Source organism: Atractosteus spatula, chromosome 4, assembly GCF_055471065.1.
Source record: "Atractosteus spatula isolate fAtrSpa1 chromosome 4, fAtrSpa1.hap1, whole genome shotgun sequence".
Classification (NCBI taxonomy): domain Eukaryota; kingdom Metazoa; phylum Chordata; class Actinopteri; order Semionotiformes; family Lepisosteidae; genus Atractosteus; species Atractosteus spatula.
Window position 1 is genome coordinate 43,562,724 of NC_142709.1, and position 22,387 is coordinate 43,585,110.

The following is a 22,387-nucleotide window of genomic DNA, read 5'->3' on the forward strand; positions in this document are numbered from 1 at the left end:
CCTGGCCATCAACACAGCCCAATTAATCACACCCTGTTTCTACTTCAAAGGCCCGCATCCTGTGACATATATTTTTAATTTTAGCACATTCTCCTCATTTTTTTTTTACTTAGATAACTAACAGTTATCTAGTAGGTTGCTCAACCTCTTCTCCTCAACACGTCAGGCATGATTTTTTCTCTACGGTTCTGTTAGATTTTTAAATGTATTTTAACCTTTATAGCATTCAGTTTTCATTTTTAATTAAAATTTTAAAATATTCAAGCACTGATTTAAATATGGACTTTACTGATGTGTAAAAGTTAGTACTTCAACTAAAAAATGGCATCTTTGGATGTGGGTGAACAATTGTGAAAGGCATTGTAATTACTATGATATTGTTTCTTAAGTCCTCCATTCACATCATCCTTAACTTGATACATTCAGAAGATTCTATATAATCTCTTTATTCATATTATATAATTGTTTGAGTTTTAATAAGTGTGCAATGTAAGTGTTAAGTGTAAATTGTAGCTGTATCAATTAATAACACACTTTTCATGGACAGCATTGAAAAAAAAAAAACTTCTGACATGTCCTTGGTTATTACATCTGATTTTGCAAATTTTGGGTGAACCTGAGTATAAACCATAATGTAGGTTAAGAGTGAGTGTGGGTGTTTCTTCTCTCAATTATTAAACAACCCAGAGTGAATTTCTCCTCATCCAATCAATTCACTTCAGCCAGTTTTCCCCGCCTATCTTCTTGTTTTTATAGATGAATTTTTAATATATAGCCTTGATTCCAGTTCATAACTTTCATCGTGTGCAAGACACACTGGGCATGAAGCAGATATCATCATGATTGGACTCTGTGTCACTCTAATGCTTTTCTGTGTGTGTAAGTAGAATCCTGCTTTCTTACCACCTTTACTAAAGTATATATGCTGTACATTTTCACAAATGCTAAAATTGTAATAATTTGTTATTAAAATGTAACACCAAATAATTTTACTCTCATATATTAATAATTGTCATCATTACTGCTCATTTTATAGATAGAAGAGACTAAATTCAGAAAAGGAGTTTACAAAATATTAGACTGTTTAACCTTTGATTCAATAGGTTGTTCTTGCTTCAGTAATATCATTTAGATTTTTCTCATTTCAGATTTAACTCGGAGTGAGGAGGTTGCACAGCCTGGTCTCATTCAGACAACACTACTTGGTAGCCAGGTGACCCTGCATTGTTACTTGTCAAAAGAGGAAGCTGATTATATGGTTTGGCTCAAGCAGAGAATTGGACAGAAGCCTCAATGCATAGCAATGTATTCAAACTTAAAACTGGCAATATTTTATGAAGAATTCAAAGATAATCCACGCTTCATGGTAAAGAAGGACAAAAAACATTTCCATCTCATGATATCAAGAACACAGCCTTCGGATACAGCAATGTATTACTGTGGGATAATACGCACCAGTCACGTGCATTTCGGAAATGGAACCTTTTTAAAAGTACAGGGTAAATTAAAGTATAACTTTATAATGTTTTTTTTTCTAAATGGTGAGTTACTTCTGCCTGATCTTGGAGTTGTTTGAGGACAGTGAACAACTGTATGCAAATGTGATACTATAACAATATGAATGTCGAAATAAAAACGCCACTGAAAAAATTGGTCCAAACACTTGTGGGCTAGTGATAATCATGATAGATTTATTTCTGCACAAATACATCACCAAATGAATTTTTTGTAATATTGATGTGTCTTTTCATTTACAATGGTAGATATCATTACACAAATTAAATCTAATAAGCTGTGTACATTTTCAAATGGTTTTAGAAGATTCAAGCAATTTTTTATAATAGCAATAGCTGAATGCATTTGTCTTTTCGCATACCCCAGCTCGCTCTCCATGAGACACACAGACAGCGAGAGAAGCTTGGGGTCAGAGCGCAGGGTCAGCCATTTATACGGTGCCCCTGGAGCAGTTGGGGTTAAGGGCTTTGCTCAGGGGCCGAACAGAGTAGGATTCCTCTGCCAGCCACGGGAAATGAACCGACAACCTTCCAGCCACAGGCACAAATACTTAGCCACAGTGGGTAAATTTTCAAATGTTTTTAGAATATTCAAGCATTTTTTTATCTTAGCAATAACTGAATGCAGTTTTTATCATTTTTATCATGTTTTGCATGGTAAATTATAGTTACATGTAGGATTAATCCAAAAATACTAATCTCCTGCAGACAGACTAATATAGTACTCAAAGCATGAGTACTTGACTTATGCTATAGGAGAAAAATAGCATTAGAACCAATAGAAACAGTTGGAAGTGAAACAATCTATTTTTTAATCATTATTCTTTGGCTGTGTGAATTTGTATGTTCCTCCCATGTTTGCATGGATTCCCTTTGGGTGGAATATGTGTGGAATATGGATTTTTTTTAGAAAGTATCCATTTATACAGAGCTTCTTGTTAGAATATTCTGAGTGAGGTAACATGCTTAAAAATATGTCAGGTGTATATGAAACATTTCTTTAAGGTTTTTGTTTTACCCCAGAGAATGGTGCAAAGATTAAAACAAAAAAATAGCAACTAAAAATGTTAGTTAAATGGCTGATTGGCTAGTATGATGTTCCTATGTCTTTGTGTCATCATATGTTTTTTTTTTACTCAACGTAGCTTGTTTTAAAATGCAAAATGTTAAATTGTTTATAGTCTGTTTGAGATTTTTTTCCAATTATTTGATGCATATAACATTTATATATAAAGAAGCACAATTCTATGTAGCATGATTTATTCTCAAACATCAAAAACTGTGGTACTTCCCAGCAGTTTAACACCATTCTTGTGATATGTGGAATTTAAATTCTCCAATAGCCAACCTGCAAATTATAGCTCATATACAATATCCCTCATATTTCACAGCAATAAGAAAATTGTATCTTTTCAGAGTTCAATATAACTATATTTTCAGATTAATTCTAACTATATTTACTTAAAATAACCCATATACGTATTTGATGATATAATCATCAGACTGCCATATTAACTGTTTTTATTATTATTTCAGGTTCAGAGTCAATAAGTTGGAGTGTTACACAGCAGCTTGTGTCTGTCCCAGTCCAGCCAGGAGATAGTGTGACTCTGCAGTGTACAATACACACTGAGACCTGTCCAGGTCAGCATGATGTTTATTGGTTCAGAAATGGCTCAAAAGAACCCTTTCCAAAAATAATTTACACCAATGGAAGTAAGAGTGTTCAGTGTGAGGGAAAATCTCTGGTTGGGCTTCCTACACAAAGCTGTGTGTATAACCTTCCCAAGATGAACCTGAGCCACTCTGATGCTGGGACGTATTACTGTGCCGTGGCCACATGTGATGGAATATTGTTTGGAAATGGAACACTGCTGGAAATTACAGGTAGGTAATTTTTTATTACAGCATTGGTGAATTCAAACTCTTCTACACAATATAGAAGAACAGGATGCTTTTTATAGAAGGATCCAGCATCTAAGCCTTTTAATTAGAATCATTATGAAAGCCAAATCTACTACTACTAATCTAAGCACTTTCACTTAAATGTGAAAGGAAAATAAATATTATTATAATATGCTTAGATGTTAATACAGGTAGCCTTTAAACTTTTAAATATGTGCCTCTTTACTTATATGTAATAAGACATACAGCACTGAATATGAATACCTTAGATGTTTATTTGAAGCTCTGATAACACTGCTAATAATGTAAGAAAAAGCAATTAAATGTTTGCTTTATTTTAATGAATTTGTTTTATATTTTTTCTCAGAAGCTTAGTATAGCATCTAGGGTTATTCGTGAAGAAATATGAATGTGAATGTGGCAGCTAATCTAATTTGTTACTCTTTATATATTATAATTGTTTAGGTGTTTTTGAAATATTAACAGTGTGTTTTGATAAAAGTTTAATCAGAATGGCATATAAGATATACAGAAAAAAGCATCTTTAAGGTTTGTTTTGATGAATATCCTGGCATTTATGTCTGTATTCAATTGTTTAAATAGTTAATCAATTACTTTTTTTCTATATTCCATATTATTTTCTGCTTAATAAATTACTCCTGTGTGAATTAACAGTATCCCAGACTGTTTTATTTCCTTAAAATAAATAAATTCCTTGAAAGTCTATTAAGTCCAATTAAGAAACAATTAAGTAATCATCTTTATATCACATCCTAAGTATTAAACTTATTCTATGTGTCTATGTGGGGTGGTAATGAACTATTGTGTAAAAAATAAAAGTACCTGTTGTCCTGCTTTCAGATTTGTCTCTTAAAATCTGAGCACTTCAGTACAAAAGCACATATTTGTTGACTGCAAACAAAATATACACAATGTATTATGTAATGAAAGTACTAATTTCACTTATTACAGTTCATTATGCCCAGTTGAAGAAAGATTCAATTGTTAATTCTGAAAGAATTTTCAATACATTGTGTAACGTGTAAAAATATATATATCTGCATTTTTTATATCCTTATAGGGAAATATATATATATTCAGATTTAGAAAATAATTTTCAAACTTTTTTTTAGAATCTTTTGTTACTGCTCAAACAGGATGTATTATGGATCCCCTTGTTATTGGCTTGCTGGTGTCTAATTCTGTGTGTGTGACTGTGATTTCTGTCCTTGTCTATGGAAGATGGAAGAGAAAACGCGAACACTGTGAAGGTAAGAATTTAACATATATTATCATAGCAACACAATAATAATAATAATAAACCTAGTTCCTCCAGATGAAAAGTAAAATGATTATTAAAAAAGTGGTGGTTGTTCCTCATACCAAAGGACCATATATATCAACAAACGTTTATTACTCTTATTGCGGTAGTTTGTCTTAATTTTCAATAATAATACTTTGCAGCTGAAAGGGAATACTAGCACACAATCAGAATATATATATATATCTTGTAAATTTTGCTTTGAAAATGCATTAGACCTTAAACTTTGGCCTGACCTGCTTGTGTTAGGTACAATGATCTGAACACAGGACATGGAAGTTGGGTCTGGGTCTGAGATTTTACAGCCTCGTCATCATCAACATGACAATGCTAACAGTAAATTTAATTCCCACAATTTACCAGCTGTCTAGGTAAAGTTTTGCCTTAAACTGCTTTGTTAAGAGATAGCTTCCTGGCCATAGGATGAGGAGACCCAGACCCCATTCAGACAGAACAAAGGGTAGCTGCAAAAATAGATATGGGATGAAGGCAGGAAGAATACAACAAAAATGTAAGAAGAGGTTTGTGATTTATATCTACTGTATATAGTGAAAGACGGTAATGATTGTCATTTTAAACAGTATCTACCTTTACTGTTTTTGAGAGAGGTCATTCTTTACAAAGCATTGTTATCTTTTCTTCATTTTTTCAAGAACAACACTATTAAACATACCGTAGTTGAATATTTAAAGAATCTAATACTTTATACAAAGAGTGGTTAAAATAAGATCATCCTATCTCTTTGTCTTCTCATCAGGAAACATTGCTCAGCATAATCTCTATAATGGCACCACTGCAAACATCTCATGTGAACAGGTATGTTTTTAAAGTTATTGATTTTACAAGCTAAAGTCAGTTAAGGTATGATTAACTTTTGGTATTAGTAACGTTAGTACTATGACGTATTAGTTTTGTCAATGAAAATTATGACAACAATATTTGTCTATATTTGACCTTACATTTTAGAAAAAATTATAAGTAAAATAGCAAAGCAAAATATTCCACTTTGATGATAACTAAATTGTTTGAATTAAGATGAGATGAAATGACCTGTTTGACTGAAACTCATGCTGAAATGAATTTTGTCACATGAGGATCACAGTTCGTGCATTTACTTTATTTCTGACAAATAGCAGGCTGTATGTAATGAGTACAATCCCAGGACTGTGGCTGTGATTGGATTGCTTGGTTCCTACTAATGTGTGAGAATCCCAATTATCAGGGTGTATTGTTCTCTCTCCTCTTCTCTTTTATGTCTCTGATTTCCAGCTGGCCTTTTCCACACCTCATGTCATGAATTCTTATTATTTGTTAATTGATTTGTACCCAGATAAAAATGAGGTGTATACACTGTACTAATTAGATTAAATATTAAAACTAGAGCAGCTTGCTTAGAAAAAGAAAAGCCACTGAAATGCAAGAACTTCTTGTGGTTCTCCATGCTTTCAGCTAGAAGAAAAAGATCTAGAGTTCAATCATACAGGATGAGTTAACCAGAAAAGGCTATTGTAAAACATTACTGAAGATAATGCGGCTACATTATGAGTTGAAAAACTGAAACAATTTTGAAACTCCATATGAGTCACAGCACCCAGACACTTTGGCACTGAAAAGACGTCCTTTTTTTACATTGTACAGACGCAGCCATTCAAAACAGGCAGGTTATACCGCGTTAAAACAGTATAAAACGGGTTACCACATGATACTGCAAGTAAGATAATAGTATCTGGAATTTCCTCCAGGTGGAGCTAATAAAGCTCAACCTCTCATGTACAGCGTTTGAGCTGTCGCCATCAAAGTCTTTACCGAAGATATTACTAATAGTATTAATAATGAATGACCTTGGACAAGCTGTAAACTCAAAGTATTACCCTGGTCCACATTCTTTGTAACCATCTGTGTAAACGAAAAGACTTTATTTTTTCATTGACCGTCTTTGTAAACGAAAATACTTTATTTTTTCATTAACAAAAAGTAACACCACAGCATTTCATTGATCCAATCACGCATTTGTTTCCAATCATGCAAAGTAATTCTTGAGAATCTCCGATTCACCATACCTTTGACATGCTCATAAAATATATTAATTTAGGAATATAAACGTATTACTGTATGTAAACTGTACTGTATATGGCTGGTCTTGGTATTTTAAAGAAAAAATACACACCAGTATTCCATTTCTCCCTAAACATTTTAAGCATCAAAGTCTTACATGTGGTTATTTCGGAAACATTTTTACGTGCTCCTTGCTCCTTCTGACCATGTCACTGTACGTTTAAAAGCATACTTTTAGAATTTGATTAATAGGGAATATAATATGGAATCGCATATCTAAAGAAATGAATAACGGTATAACTATATTCATGTACTGTTGCAGAAACAGTAGTATAAGACTTTCCATTGAGATGTGCTTGTCACAAATCTTCCTCGGTGGTGTGATCGCTTAAGTGACTTACTTGTAATTCTGAGGTTGAGTGTTCAAACCCAACTGTTGCCATCAGTTTTCTTTTAACAAATAAAAAAATATTTGAAAAACTAAAATAGCTAATATTATTGGCATTATATTGACATTTTTTTATATTTCTAAATATTACGACATGTTCATACTGTATGTACACAGCGGTAGGGCGCAAATTCACGTGATCCCTATTAATAAAGGGTGTTAAGGGTATTAAGATCCCTTTACATCTCCCTTCAGATTTAAAAGGTTATTAATAATATGTTCAGTGTCGCATTAACATTGGAATGTTCTTCCAAGTGTAAAAAGAGACAATACTCAACGTGTCTCCTTCATAAATTTTCAGTTTACAGACAGTACAAGATAATTTTTTATGAATAATGTCTTCTGTATCGCATTAAAATTGGAACGCTTTTCACGGGTGTAGTATCCTCTCACGGGGCACCAGTAATGTAGGTATTTGGGCATTTACTGGGACAATTATTAATTGTGGCAGTAAGTCACAAAATGATTCTTTTAATGGTCTTAGAATCCAACCATGCGGTATAACTCAAACAACGCACACACACGGGTACTAATAAGTAACTAATAATATACTAATACGGGTACACAAGAATACATTTATTAATACATAAAATGTGCATTTAAACATAACAGATCTTATTGTTAGGGTTAGCAGAATACAAAAGGTATATATTCATTCAGTCACGAAGAGTTACACATACCAAGAGGACATACATTCAGTATATCATTCATTTAGACCGTTTCGTAAATGAACTTGGTTACAACTTCTACACTAGATACTCAAAACAAGTACATAACTCTTAGGAATTAAATTGATATCAACTGGTTGAGATAACAATTTAATTCTCGAGCAGTAATGCAGAATGTTGAATACTCATCCAATCTCTGGGGATTCAGATCTCCTGCAGACACAAAGAAGCAAAGGCAGGCTTGTTGATGTGCCCAATCGGCGCTCTCTGGCTCAGTGCCAGGCTACTGTTGCTGCGTGCGACGTGATTCCTGTGATGCAGGGTGCTGCTGATGCTCTCTGAAATCCGGCTAGTTAGTGTTGGCTGAAATTAGCATGAGTTTGTGCAAAGGAGAAAAATGACTGTGGGTCCCAGCAGGTCAGAAAGAAGACCGGTTCGTTCCTGATAAAGCACTAGTATACTGATTCAGCTGTCCACAGTTCTGACCTGTTCACGAGGCTTGCTGCTGATGCTAACCTCGGGTGGATCCTTTGGTTATGCGCTGGCAACCTCCGTCCTCAACTCTTAGAACAAAGGAAAGTTCTGGCACTCGGACACACTGGCCGTCACGTGGTGGTCTGGGCTGAGTCTGAGGATGTTCAAAAGGAGCCCTGAGGCTAAATGTCCAGCAAGCGCGCTGAGAGAATGTCCTGCGCTTGGGAACTGTTCTGCGCTTCCCAACTATTCTGCCCTGGGGAACCGTCCTGCCCGTTGGAACCATTTTCCAAGTGCCCTGTGTTGCCTGTTTTTACCTGGAGGAACTGCAGGTCACTCATTGGCTGAAAGTTTCATGGGCATCAGAAACCCACGTTAACCTGCTCTACCAGTTCCTGATTGGCTGATGATGAGTAACCATGCCCTCTGACCTTAGGGTCGTAAACCAACTTTGAATCAGACTCTCCCTTGGAATCTCAGACTTTAAGGCGCCAGAATTGAGATTATTAAGGTTGCTGGAGAATCTCAGGAATTGGGGAGCTGTTCCTTATCAGGACACTCTATCGGCTGGAAAAACACCTTAATTGTGAACTGTATCAGGCACCACTGAGATGAAGGAGAGAGGGACTGGCAAGGGAACAGAAAGCTTAATTCCTGTATTTTAATTATTTTAATAAGCCTCGCTGCTACACAGGTGTAAATCCACCTATTTTCTGACCGCTTTATTCAGGACAGGTAACAGTTTCACAACTCACCCTTCCTCCTGCCTGTCTGACTTTCTTTTTAACCCTTCTGTGCCCGAATCGCAGCGGGTGAGAAAGAAACAAAGTAAAAATTATAGCGTACATATATGAAAATTCTTATTCTTTACTCAACAGCTTTTTAAAAACAGCAACCAATGATGTTCAAATCATGATGTCCTTGATTTTTTTACACAGAAGACCGACACAGCTACTGTATATTCGGCTAGTGTATATTGTTTGTTTAGGGTTCTGTAGCATTCCAGTTAATGTCATGTTTGTACTTGCAAGAATAGCAATTACAAACATTAAAAAACATACTTGCTTTATACTGTTCGACTGAGCAATCATGCTTTTATAAAATATACCGATAAATAAACATTTTTCATGTTTGATGTGTAAGATGCTGTAATACAGTTTAAAATGATTGAAAACTTCAAAAAAATGAAAAACAATGCTTTATTTTTCAGTACAGCTGGCACATCATCCCCCCGCACCAGCGCGCCAGCAGAGAAACACACACACACTTTTACATTGACAAAAAGTAACGCCACACTCTCTTGTTTAAAGCACCACGTCTCTTCCCGTTAAAAGGAGGAGACACTTTACACTTTAACTCTTCAGTTCACAGGGAAATTTCACCAGAGCCTCTTAGTAATAGTTTATGCTAACACCTAACTTTCTCAACGCGAGAAGTACTACTGTAAGCAAAAAAGGGTTTTTGGAGGGGGGGCTAAATATATTTAACACTTACGCCTGACATTAGAGGTGCTCGCCTGCGCGGTGACGTCCCCACATTTCCCTCTGATTAGCTACTAAATAGGCAGTGAAAACATTTGTCTGTCTTTCCATGGGGGGAAGGGGGACTGTCTTTGATTGGAAGGTACGCCTATTCTACTCTGAGAACGCCCGTGGTCTTTTCACTGATAAACGTGTGTTAACAAAAACTACAGTATGCTTAAGTATGCTTAAGAGTTGTTAAACCGGTTTTTATTTATTTTTCGGCACAGCCAGCCGGCTGTCAAGTGGTCACCACGCCGGCGAGCACCTCTAATGTCAGGCGTAAACGTTAAATATATTTAGATCTTTGAATTAATATCGTTATTGATTTCTTTAGCATCACAACAGTGTCAAATAAAACTGTTCTTGTGTCTAATTTTTAATTAAGCAGGATTTGAGCTACAGACTATAAAAACCATGCTTTTTGACCACGCTCGAATATTCTTCTGTCCATATCTTTGGAAGGGAAACACAGAAAGCCTTCAAACTAAATGCATTTTAAAGACCACGACTTGTGAAAATGTTCACAGCCTCCACATAAAACATCAGTGAGCTAATTCTCTTTTTTTAAACCTCCGGTTTTTCATTGATGTGTAATTACGCACTAACTGGAACCCAAGGAGACTACTATGTACACACGTTCACAACGCAAGAAATACTGCCCCCCCTCCAAAAAACCCTTTTTTTTGCTTACAGTAGTACTTCTCGCGTTAAGAAACTTAGGCGTTAGCATAAACTATTAGTAAGAGGCTCTGGTGAAATTTCTCTGTGAACTGAAGAGTTAAAGTGTAAAGTGTCTCCTCCTTTTAATGGGAAGAGACATGGTGCTTTAAACAAGAGAGTGTGGCATTACTTTTTGTCAATGAAAAAGTGTGTGTGTTTTTGTTTTTACTCCCTGGAGGAAACAGGCTTCCATAAGAATCAAGTAATAGGTTTATTCCATGCTGAAAAAAAGAAGAAAGAAAAACAAATTCCATGAGAATCAGTATACTGTAGCTTCTGGGAAATACATTTTTCCTGCATTAAAGTTTAACCCGTCCAGAACACCCTACATTACAAACTCCAAGCGTTTCACCCTCACATGTGAATAAGGATTCACAGTCGAAACGTAGCAGTATTGTATTGCAGTAAATGTTTATATCATTATATCTATTTTTTTATTTCTTTTTTAAAAATTAAAAAAAACATTTGCCCAGCCTAAGGAGGGGGGGGGGGCTGCTCTCATTGACAGCTGACACTCCTCCATACACTCAAGTGAAAAATTAATAACGCCAATGTAAACGTCGAATTTACAATTTATTGATAATGAAAATGTTACGTTCTCTAAAGCTTTCTCAGTCAAGTATGATAGTTTACCCAGGGAGTTGTGTAAGCATGCGTAGGCAGCAAAAGATCAGCTAAACTGGGAAGATGCGACACCGAAGATATTATTAATAACCTTTTAAATCTGAAGGGAGATCTAAAGGGATCTTAATACCCTTTATTAATAGGGATCACGTGAATTTGCGCCCGACCACTGTGTACATAAAATACGAACATGTTGTGGTATTTAGAAATATAAAAAATGTCAATATAATGCCAAAAATATTAACTATTTTAGTTTTTCCAAAGACATTTTTATTTGTTAAGATGGCAAAGGTGACAGCTGGGTTTAAACACTCAACCTCAGGATGACAAGTCAGTCAATTAAGCGATCACGCCACTGAGGCAGTCATGTGATTAGCCCATCTCAATGGAAAGTCTTATACTACTGTTTATGCAACAGTACATGAATATAGTTATACTGTTATTAATTTCTTTAGATACGCGATTCCATATTATATTCCCTATTAATCAAATTCTAAAAGTATGCTTTTAAACGTACAGTGACATGGTCAGAAGGAGCAAGGAGCACGTAAAAACGTTTCCGAAATAACCACATGTAAGACTTTGATGCTCAAAATGTTAAATCTTTCCACGAATGACCAACGCACCACAAGTGCCACTGTCGGTCATTTTGGCCAGCCGGGTTTGTACCGTGCAGTTTGAATGGCTGCATCTGTAGGTTGTCAACAAATTAAAGAGACAACCAGCTAGACTAAAACATCTACAGTCTGTGCATTAGGAAATTATCATTTTTTTCTTGGCCCGAGATTAAAGTATAAAAAGTAAAGTTACTCTTTTAAAATGTTAAAAATGTGAGAATAGGTGAAACATGCTATCCATGCTGCATTTCAGCTTCGTAATGGTAGTCACATCAGAAATGTGATTTTTGTTCATATTTTATTTTCAAAATATTAAAGTGAGTTTATAAAACGCTAATTGTGTACTGTACATTTCACAGCATGTAATATGCATCAGAAATTAATATTTGTTAATTCCAAGTAAGTTGTTTATATGGATGGGTGTTTAGCTAACAGAGAATATATTATCTTAGAACCAACATTTTATAGTGCATTTTGTCATATTCCATTTTTTTTCCAGAAGAATGTGAAGAGTGAAAGTGCTGTGATAGACCTAAAACACAGGTCTCTTTGATAGCATGTTGTTAGTACTTAAACTACTCCTAGTAGTTTGTTGACTGGAATATTATGGTGTCAGAAGGAATAGTATTAATAATATTATACCAGTTAAAGTATATGTATATTACTTGTCCTGTCTGGTTTTAGTATTTTAAGTGACTCACGTAGTAATTCCACTATACTATACTAAAGTCATGGCAAATTCAGAAATGGCAGGAGCATTCTACTGAATACATTTATAAATGAAACTTTGAAAAAGTCACTTTGAAAAAATACCTTACAATACAGAATTATTATTAACAGTGCCAAAATAGATTTTCTTATGAGTAAAGATTCAAATAATGTCTCAACATGATAAAATTATTTATTAAAAACCCTTTAAAGCCCAATTATTTTTTGGAATTAATAATTTTTATATTGTGCAACACAGACCTGTTCTTTACAAAGAACCTTATCAGATGTGTTAAATATTTTCTCAGAAATACATTTTATTATTCAATAAATGCTCAACCAAAATTAAACTAAAACTAACTTCTTTAGTCAACTAAAAGTAGAACTAAATATAGTCCAAATATTTTGTGGAGTGGACTAAATTAAAAGTGACAAGTAATAGGTTTATCCCATGCTGAAAAGAGAAGAAAGGAAACACAAAGTTTCAACTGTGGAGCCTGAACTAAATTAAAAGTGGATGATTGAAAGTGACCATGACTAATAGATATGTTAGTCAACTTGACTAAGACTATGACTAAATTAAAAACTGGTGACCAAATTAACACTAGTACTATGTTGAATTATTAAGGTAAATTATTATTAGATTGATGAAATTACAAGTTACAGTAATTTATCATTACTGATATTAAGTATCATTGTACATTAATGACATTAAAAAATGAATATATTCAAACAGCAAATAGGGAGATTGTAGAGAGAGATTGTCCCTCCATGACAGGAACAGTTTTCAAAAATCAAAAGCAGACGCATCTCCTAAGGTGTACCATTTTTGTGTCACAAAAACTTTATTTTAGGAAAAAAAAGGTTCAAACAGATCTCTTTACTATTCATTATCATATCTCAGGAACCTAGTCAACATCCTTTCTTTCGCCTCTCAATTAAAACACCCATATTCAACATTGTTTTCCTTTTCTGCACATCTTGTGTGTCCTTGTAAGTACATCTTTCCCATGTCCATTAGTTAGCTATACTTCTGCAAGTTCAAGTTTAGGCGTACATCCTGTACAACCCAAGCTTTACAAATAAAAAAAACTATTATTGAGGTGGTAATCACTTAAAATATGGAAGATAACGTATATAGAACATTAAGTGTTTTGAAAAATGTAGTGATATCTAACTGCTTTTTTTTCAGAATGAGGTAACAGACATGTTGAATTATGCTGCCTTGAACTTCAGTGATGGTAAAGCTAAGATTGAGAAGAAGACAAGAAAGACAAGCAGTAAGGCTGTATATGGCGAAGTCAGATATCAACAGCGGGATTAATTTTTTTTCATTCTATAATTATAAAATTGACCTGGACAGTAATGAAGCATAAATATCCAAGTCACCAGTGAGCGCACTGCCAGTGCTACTGCTACTTCCGAGCATGTAAAGGAACCAATGCTGATGTCCCATTAGCTAATACACAACCATAGCACATTGCAGAACATACTGTACATGCTAAAGCTGACACACTGTGTTTTTTCCTCTACTTTCTTTACTTCTTTCCATTAAATAACCTACTTGAGGTCTGCTAACATGGATAGGTATACATTTTATAATTGTAAAAATAAATAAAACACCTGCAAACCATTTTGTCTGCTTTAATGTTTGTTTTCTGTTTTTAGCTGATAAACCTTCTTTAAATGTGAAAGAGGACAGCATTGTGAACATATTCATATCCTTTAAATAGAGCTGTTGGTGATACAGAGGAACAAGTAAAGGTTTATTCCATGCTGAAAATAAAAGAAAGAGACACAACGTTTTGATTGTGGAAACTTCTTCAGGTGTGAGGGAGACGGGAAAACTGGCAGTTGATAAAGCATTGGAGAACAAAAGCCAGGAGTGGAGAGAAGGCAGAAGCAGGAGAGATATGGTCTTTCAGTCTCTTTCCTGTATTCTTCCTGTCTCACCAATGTAAATAGCTGGGCATTTTCTGCAAGAGATGCATTACATAAGGTTGCTGGAAACACAATACAGATGCAGCCATTCAAAGTGCACGGCACAGACATGTACCGCGGGTAATTGGCTACGTCCTCACGCAATACCGCGGTACTTGATTGGTTGACCAACAGGGGCACTCGTGGTGCGTTGGTCGGTCGTAGAAAGATTTAAATGTCTTTACTGTGCCCGTTTTAGTATTGAATATTTATATGGAATTTTACCACTGAAGGGAAATCTTAGTAGCTGAGCATAAAAAGAATAGGAGCATAACGCGTGTGAAGGCCATAAACGATATTAATTTAGGAACATAAACATACAGTATTACAGTATATGGCTGGTCTCGGTACTTTAATGAAAAAATACACACCAGTATTCCATTTCTCCCTAAACATTTTAAGCATCAAAGTCTTTAACTAATGTGAAATAGCGTGTATAAAACGTGGTATTTTTAAGCTTTTCTGCTAATATAATATGGAATCGCGCATCTAAAGAAATTAATAACGATATAATTATATTCATATACTGCAACACAGTAGTACATGCTGTACAATGTCTGTTGATTCTGTATGTGTAGGGCTGTTTCACCTCTGCTCATGTGACCTTGCCGGTGCTACTGTGGTCTACGTTCCCGACTTGTAAACCAGAGATTGTGTGTTCAAATCCAGCTGGTGCTGCGACTTTTCTTTTAACAAACATTTCTTTGAAAAAATAGAATAGCAATATTATGGACAATTAATTAACAATAAATATAGAAAAGCACATATTAAATCTGGGAAATAGTTTTAATATGTAAATAGTTCCCTGGTTCTGCACCCCTGGGTGTTTCTCTCTCTCTCACTTGTTCACTCACTCGCCCTCCCCCCCCCCTTTCAAATCAATTCAATTCAAGGTGCTTTATTAGCAGGGCTCCTCGTGTGTCTCTCTCGGGTCGGGGTGTCTCTTGAGAGCTCGCTGGCAGATGGTGACGGAAAGAAAGAAAATAAAGACAGCTTTTAACTCCGCAAGTCACACACCAATACTCCATTTCTCCCTAAACATTTTAAGCACCAAAGTCTTTCATGTGGTTTTCATCACTCTCTGCGGGAGTGCTGGCTGTGAGGAATTAAACCGGTTTCACAGGTATTTTCAAGTGGTCAAGTCTTCAGCGGGAGGGAGGAACAAGCTGCCCAGCCAAGTGGAATGCCACAGAACCCCAAACAGACAATCCACACTAGCCGCATATTTGACCAAGATATCCAGACACAGCTGTATGAGCTCCACCAGTAAAACTCAAAGTATTACGCTGGTCCACACTATTTGCAACCGTCATTTTAAATTAAAAGACTTTATTTTTTCAGCGACAAAAAGTAACACCCACCACAGTATTTCGTTGATCTAACTAACAAGGATGGGACATTAGCTAGCCAATATGATAAAGGAATAACTTTTTTGTTTATTTCTTTAGCACATTTATTTGAACATTTCCATCGATTGTACAAGCACTGAAAAACTGTTCAATCCCTAGTTGGTCGGGCATTTTCTTTTACTATAACAGATATAAAAACTCCCTTGCTTTTAACAGAGCATTTCATAATTTCTAACAACGAAAATTATTTAAACTGCAACACTTTTATCATTCAACGAGAGCTCCAAATATCACAAGGATCCTCAAGATATCAACAAAGACAACAGAAAAAGATATGTGTATAAGATACTGTCCATGGGAATCCAAGCTTTTTTATCTACGCTAAGAAGTAGTCTTTAAAATTTCTTCATTACACAGTGAAGTCAAAATTCCGGGATGTGCCTATATTAGTACGCTGGGCAAACGTTCCGAGGTCAAACACTCATGGTGCATTGGTCGGTAGTGAAAAGATTTAATCATTTAATCTCTTTACTGTGCACATTTTAATCCGCTTAGTATTGAATATTTATATGAAATTTTACCACTAAAGGGAAATTTTAGTAGCTGAGCATAAAAAGAAGAGGAGCTTAATGCATCTGAAGGTCATAAACGATATTAATTTAGTAACATAAATATATTACCGTATGTAAACTGTACTGTATATGGCTTGTCTTGGTAGTTTAAAGAAAAAATACACACCAGTCCATTTCTCCCTAAACATTTTAAGCATCAAATTTTATGAAACGGTCCCCAGATATGCGATTACTGTATAGAATGAATTTTAATTTAAAAAAATTATTTAACACGAAAATTAAGCTGTTTACGTTCCTCCGCCTGAGAATATAGTCACTCGTTGCTACGCAACGCAGAAACACAGCCACAGGTAACTAGCAAAGAGAGGACATTAGCTAGCCAATATGATAAAGGAATAAATTATTTTTTAATTCTTTTGCACATTTATTTGAACATTTCCATCGATTGTACAAGCACTTGGAAATTTTTCAATCCCTAGTTCATCTGCATTTTCTTTTATGCTCCCACTGGTGCCGGTCTGTGTCTTCTAGTACCGCTGTCAAGTCAAGGCAACCACCCACCTGCTGCAACCAGTCCAACCCCAGGATACAGTCCTCACAGACTGGGGCAAGGCAGAAGGGGTGTTTCACCCTCGCAGCCCCAAAGTGCACGGTGAGTGCCCTGGGGGTCCGGCTGCCTTGGTGCCCGGCAGGACACCAGGCCACAGCAGGGTGATGGTCAAACCGGTGTCGACGAGGGCCTGGCAGGTTCTGCCCTCGGTGAGGCAGGGAAGGAATAAGCCAACTCTTCCCACAGCAGGCGGGGTGAAGCGCTCCTTCTGGCTTTCTGGAGTTCTACTTATTATTTTACAAGAGAATTCACCTGACAAGCTGGACAGTATGTTTCTCAAAGCACTTTACAGGATAACAACAACAATAACAACAAAAATTTACAAGTTCTGGGAGGAAAAATATGATCAATAATAATAATAATAATAATAGTAATAATAATAAACTTTGTTTTATATAGCGCCTTTAAAGGTGGCTTCTCAAAGTGCTTTACAGGATAACAACTGATGAAACAACAGTGGCTGGGGGTTGAAAATACCTGTGAAACCGGTTTGTTCACAAACAATGTACTGTAGACACAGAGACTGAGTAGCAATAGAAATTACTGTAACAATAGCAAAATAGCAATATTATGGACACACAGTTGACTTTTTTTTTAAAAAAACTTTTTTTTGACAGCTGGTTTTTGTTGACAGCTTGACACAAGTTTATCAGTGAAAAGACCACGGGCATTCTTCCTCCCCCCTACATTCTCAGAGTAGAACAGAATTTATTATTAGCACAATTTATTACAGTGCTAAATTTAATATTATTGATTACTAATAGTTTATGCTAACACCTAGCTTTCTTAAAGCGAGAAGTAGTACTGTACTGTACTTAAGTACTACTACTGTAAGCAAAAAAAAGGGGTTTTAGAGGGGGGGAGGTGTCTTTCACTGGAAGACTTGCCCCCTTCTACTTTGAAAATACCTGTGAAACTGGTTTAATTCGTCACAGTCAGCACTCCCACAGAGAGTGATGAAAACCGCGCATCGCCAGGCGAATGCACATTAATATGTTGGGCTTTTGGGTTCAGGTGGATTTGCGCCCTACAGTTCAACCTGCAGTACCACTGTGTACTATACATACAGTACGAACATGTGTTATTATGAAATATAAAAAATGTCAATATACTGTAGGAGAAATTGAGTATTGGTGTGTATTTTTTCTTTAAAATACCAATAACAGCAACATACAGTTTACATAATATGTTTATGTTCCTAAATTAATATCGTTTATGACCTTTATGACCTTCTGCGTTTTATGCTTAGCTACTAAAATTTCCCTTTAGTGGTAAAATTCCATATAAATATTCTATACTAAGCAGATTAAAATGTGCACAGTAAAGAGATTACATGATTAAATCTTTTCACTAACGACCAATACACCAAATTATCTTCCATGTCGCATTAACATTGGAATGTTTTTTTTACAAGTGTCAAAAGAAGCGATAAACAACCTGTCTCCTCTATAACTCTTCAGTTTACAGAGAAATTCTCCCAGAGCCTCACAACATTGTCCAATAATACTCTTCTTGTGTCTAATTTTTAGTTAAGCAGGATTTGAGCTACAGACCATAACCTACCAAAAAACAGAATCCACCTGCGATTCAGGTGTTAACAAAACGTGTTTACAAAGAAAAAAAAATACAGTAATACTACCAGCTATATAGATACATAGATTTAGATATTTAGATCCTTAAATTAATATCATTATTAATTTCTTTAGATAGGTGATTACATATTATATTCTCGATCATAAAACAGATAATTCTGGTCCTGGAATCTGACTGGCTGACACCCTTCTGAAATGTTACCATAATCTCTGGTATACGGACACCCCAGAAATTTGACTTTTTACTGTGTGATAATTTTTAAAGACTACTTCTTAGCGTAGATAAGAAAGCGTAGATAGAAAAGCTTGGATTCTCATGTATCTGATACAAGTATCTTTTAATACAGTCTTTGCTGTGCTCTTGAGGATCCTTGTGATATTTTGAGCTCTGGTTGAATATAGTGATAAGTGTCGCAGTTTAAATGATTTTCGTTGTTAGAAATTATGAAACGCTCTGTTAAAAGCAAGGGAGTTTTTATGTCTGTTATAGTAAAAGAAAATGCCTGACAAAGTAGGGCTTGATCAGTTTCCAAGTGCTTGTACAAATGTGCTAAAGAAATAAACAAAAAAAGTCATTTATTCCTTTATCATATTGGCTAGCTAATGTCCTGTCCTCTTTAGTTAGATCAACGAAATGCTGTGGTGTTTGTCAATGAAAAAAATAAAAGTCTTTTCGTTTAAAATGACGGTTAGAAAGAATGTGGACCAGCGTAATACTTTGAGTTTACAGCTTGTCCAAAGTCATTCATTATTAATACTATTAGTTATATCTTCGGTAAAGGCTTTGATGCATAAAATATTTCTGCATAATTAAAATATTTCTGATAAAGGTAGGTTGTGTACTTTTGCCCAAGTCAGCAATCTTGCTTTCATAAAATATACCAACTTTTTAATGACTGATGATTAACATGCTGTAATACACAGTTTAAATTTAAAAGCTCAAATGATGTACATGAGAGGTTAAGCTTTATTGGCTCCCCCTGGCGGTTTTACAAGGTGATTCCAGATACTTTCCGGCATGACGTCAAATGACGCGATACACCGTGTGATACTGCGCTTTCATGCGAAATACCCCACGCGTTTTGAATGGCTGCATCTGTATGTCATCTGAGTGTTTTGTAATTGTCCAGAGTGGATCCATGAGGAATGATATTATAACAATGACATCTGTAAAGCAATTGTCATGCTCTCACATAATCAGTCACATAATTCTGATAAACACTGGCGCATTCCCACGACCTCAGTCAATTAGACACCAGCCCGATCCAATTCCCGAAAACAACAGCGCACAATCTAATCATCATGTCTCTCACTTCTCACCGCATCATCTATTTAAAACTCCTCAACCCTCACTTCACTGCTTGGTATTAAACAGTCAAATGTTTCTCTGAGCTCTTCACCCTCAAAACCCTTTTTGCGAAACCTTTCTTCAAGCTTCCTGGACACGACACTGCCTGTCTTCTTGATTCCGACTTCGCCTTGCCCTTTTGGATTTGTTAGCACTCTCTTCAAGCCTCCTGGATAATGACATTGCCTTCCTACCCGACTCCGACTTCGTCTTGCCCTATTGGATTTGTTCACTACCCGACCCACATAGGGTCCTTCACACCATTCGTGACAGGAATATGAGGTGGTTAGAAAGCCTGGTCTTGGAAACAGATCGCTGTGAAGAGACAAAATGCTTGTTTAGTGAGATAAATTTTTATTTGCAGCTTTATTTTCAGAGCTGGAATAAAACCCGGACCCTTTTGTGCATAGTGCAGAATCCTACCATTGAGTCACCAATATATTTAAAGGAACATGTCACCACTTTCCCACAATAACCACAGCAACTGAAAGTTAAAAAAAACAGAAAATGTTATGAAGAAGGTAGAATATATTGTGTACCTTATTTTTTTACTTCAGCTATATATGTTCCTGCTATATTTTATTTTCATTTTTTATTATTCTTAAACTAATATTGTTAATGATGTTCAGAGACGTTATTATACTTCAGTTACTTCCAATTTTAGCTACCAAAAGTTCAGTTTAGTTGCAAAATTCCATATTAATATTCCATAAAGAAATGCTTAATGTGGCGTGTGGAAGCACTTGGGTTGATGTTAGAAAAAGCCCGGTGTTTAATCCTAGTCAATGCTAAGCCCCTTGGGGCAATCTTTTTAAGTTGTATAATGTTTAGACTTTTATTAAATTTAAGTTACTGTACATTACTATATGTTAAATATTACATTAAATTAAATTTATTTATTTTATAAATTAAATAAATTAGGGCTATTTTACATAAAATAATTCAGTTGGATATATAAAAAATAGATTATTATTAAAGCTTGTGGTAAATGTGATGTACTTCTTTCAGGTTTGCATCCTCATCAAAATACTATTTAAATATTTAGTTTTAATTCAAATTTCAGTAACAAGTAATCAGGAAACAATTTTTACTTTAATGACTTTACAGTACCGTACTGCATTTACTGTGTATACCATATATTTATGTACCGATTATATCATACTGCAGTTGGTTACTGCACAATATACTGTACATTATATGTACATAACTGTATGGCCCAAAGACATACTGGGAAATTTGGCTTTGGTATGAGTGTGTGTATCTGGATAAATTATTATAAGTGATGGTTTTGTGAATAAGGAATTCTTCACAGAAGTTGTTAATTTAAACAAAGGAGGGAAGAAGGATCTGTCTAGATGCAGAGGGTCTTGTTATGTGAAATGTTTTAGACCAATGAGCTTGCTTATTATACTCCAGGATCCTGACTAATTTGACTTTCTATTCATCTCATCTTAGCTGAAACAGAAATAAAAGACATAATTAACTTAATGAAAGGTACTCTGTTTTATTATCAGATATTCAAATGAGTGTCATACAATGATATGCTGTAGATGTGAGTAATGTCACCCCAATTAAACAATGTTCTAATTTCATAAATAGTGCTAAACTAGAGGTATTGCAGAAGGATGTAGATTATTTGCTGGAGCACAGTTTAGTTCAAACAAGCAATAGTCTGTGAAGTTCCCCTTCTTTATTGGTACCAAAACTTGATGGGACAGTACGGTTCTGTACAGATTACAGAAACGTGAATGCAAAAACTCCACCAGACATCATATGTATAACCATAACCAATGACTGATGCATGGTTCCCTTATGTTACAGAGTTATTCCCTATAAATTAGACACAAGGGTACAGAGGATATTTTAGCACTGGGGGAATTTTTCTGTAAGATGAAGAGTTATAGAGGAGTTTATCTTGTGACCTGCCTACTTTGTTTTAACGAATGCTAGGAACAAGTGAAGGTTAATTCCTTAAAGGCTGAAAAGAAAAGAGACACTATGTTGAAACATGAAAACTTCACACTGTATCAGTTGTCTATTGGACAACATGTTTAAAAAATTAAACTACTTTAAATGTTATTAGTTTGAAAAATGAATCTTATAAAACAGTTTACCCTGCTGTTGATTGTGACATAAAAGAAAACAGATAAAAAAATGAACATACTGTACCTGTACCAAGTTAAAAATAGTTGTTACACTGTCACAATTTTGGTACACTTCTAGTACAAAAGTAGGAAGAATAAGATTATGAAATGCAAGTGTCATTAAAAGATGAACAAAACTTTCAAACTGTCATTAGTTTTCAAAGGAGATGAGGAGAGACATAACTGGGCAGTTTAAGGTTGTTTTGACAGCTGGT

The 22,387-nt window shown here is 35.3% G+C and overlaps 1 protein-coding gene across 1 annotated transcript; it reads left to right on the forward strand.

The window, feature by feature from the left end:
- The first annotated feature begins 800 nt into the window (after nucleotides 1-800).
- On the forward strand, nucleotides 801-13,901 carry LOC148836345 (uncharacterized). Its single transcript, XM_088913655.1, has 6 exons — nucleotides 801-879; nucleotides 1,149-1,499; nucleotides 3,051-3,401; nucleotides 4,577-4,690; nucleotides 5,498-5,556; nucleotides 13,770-13,901. The coding sequence occupies exons 1-6, from the start codon at nucleotides 840-842 to the stop codon at nucleotides 13,899-13,901; spliced, it is 1,047 nt and encodes a 348-aa protein (XP_088769781.1). The 5' UTR covers nucleotides 801-839.
- Nucleotides 13,902-22,387: the final 8,486 nt, after the last annotated feature.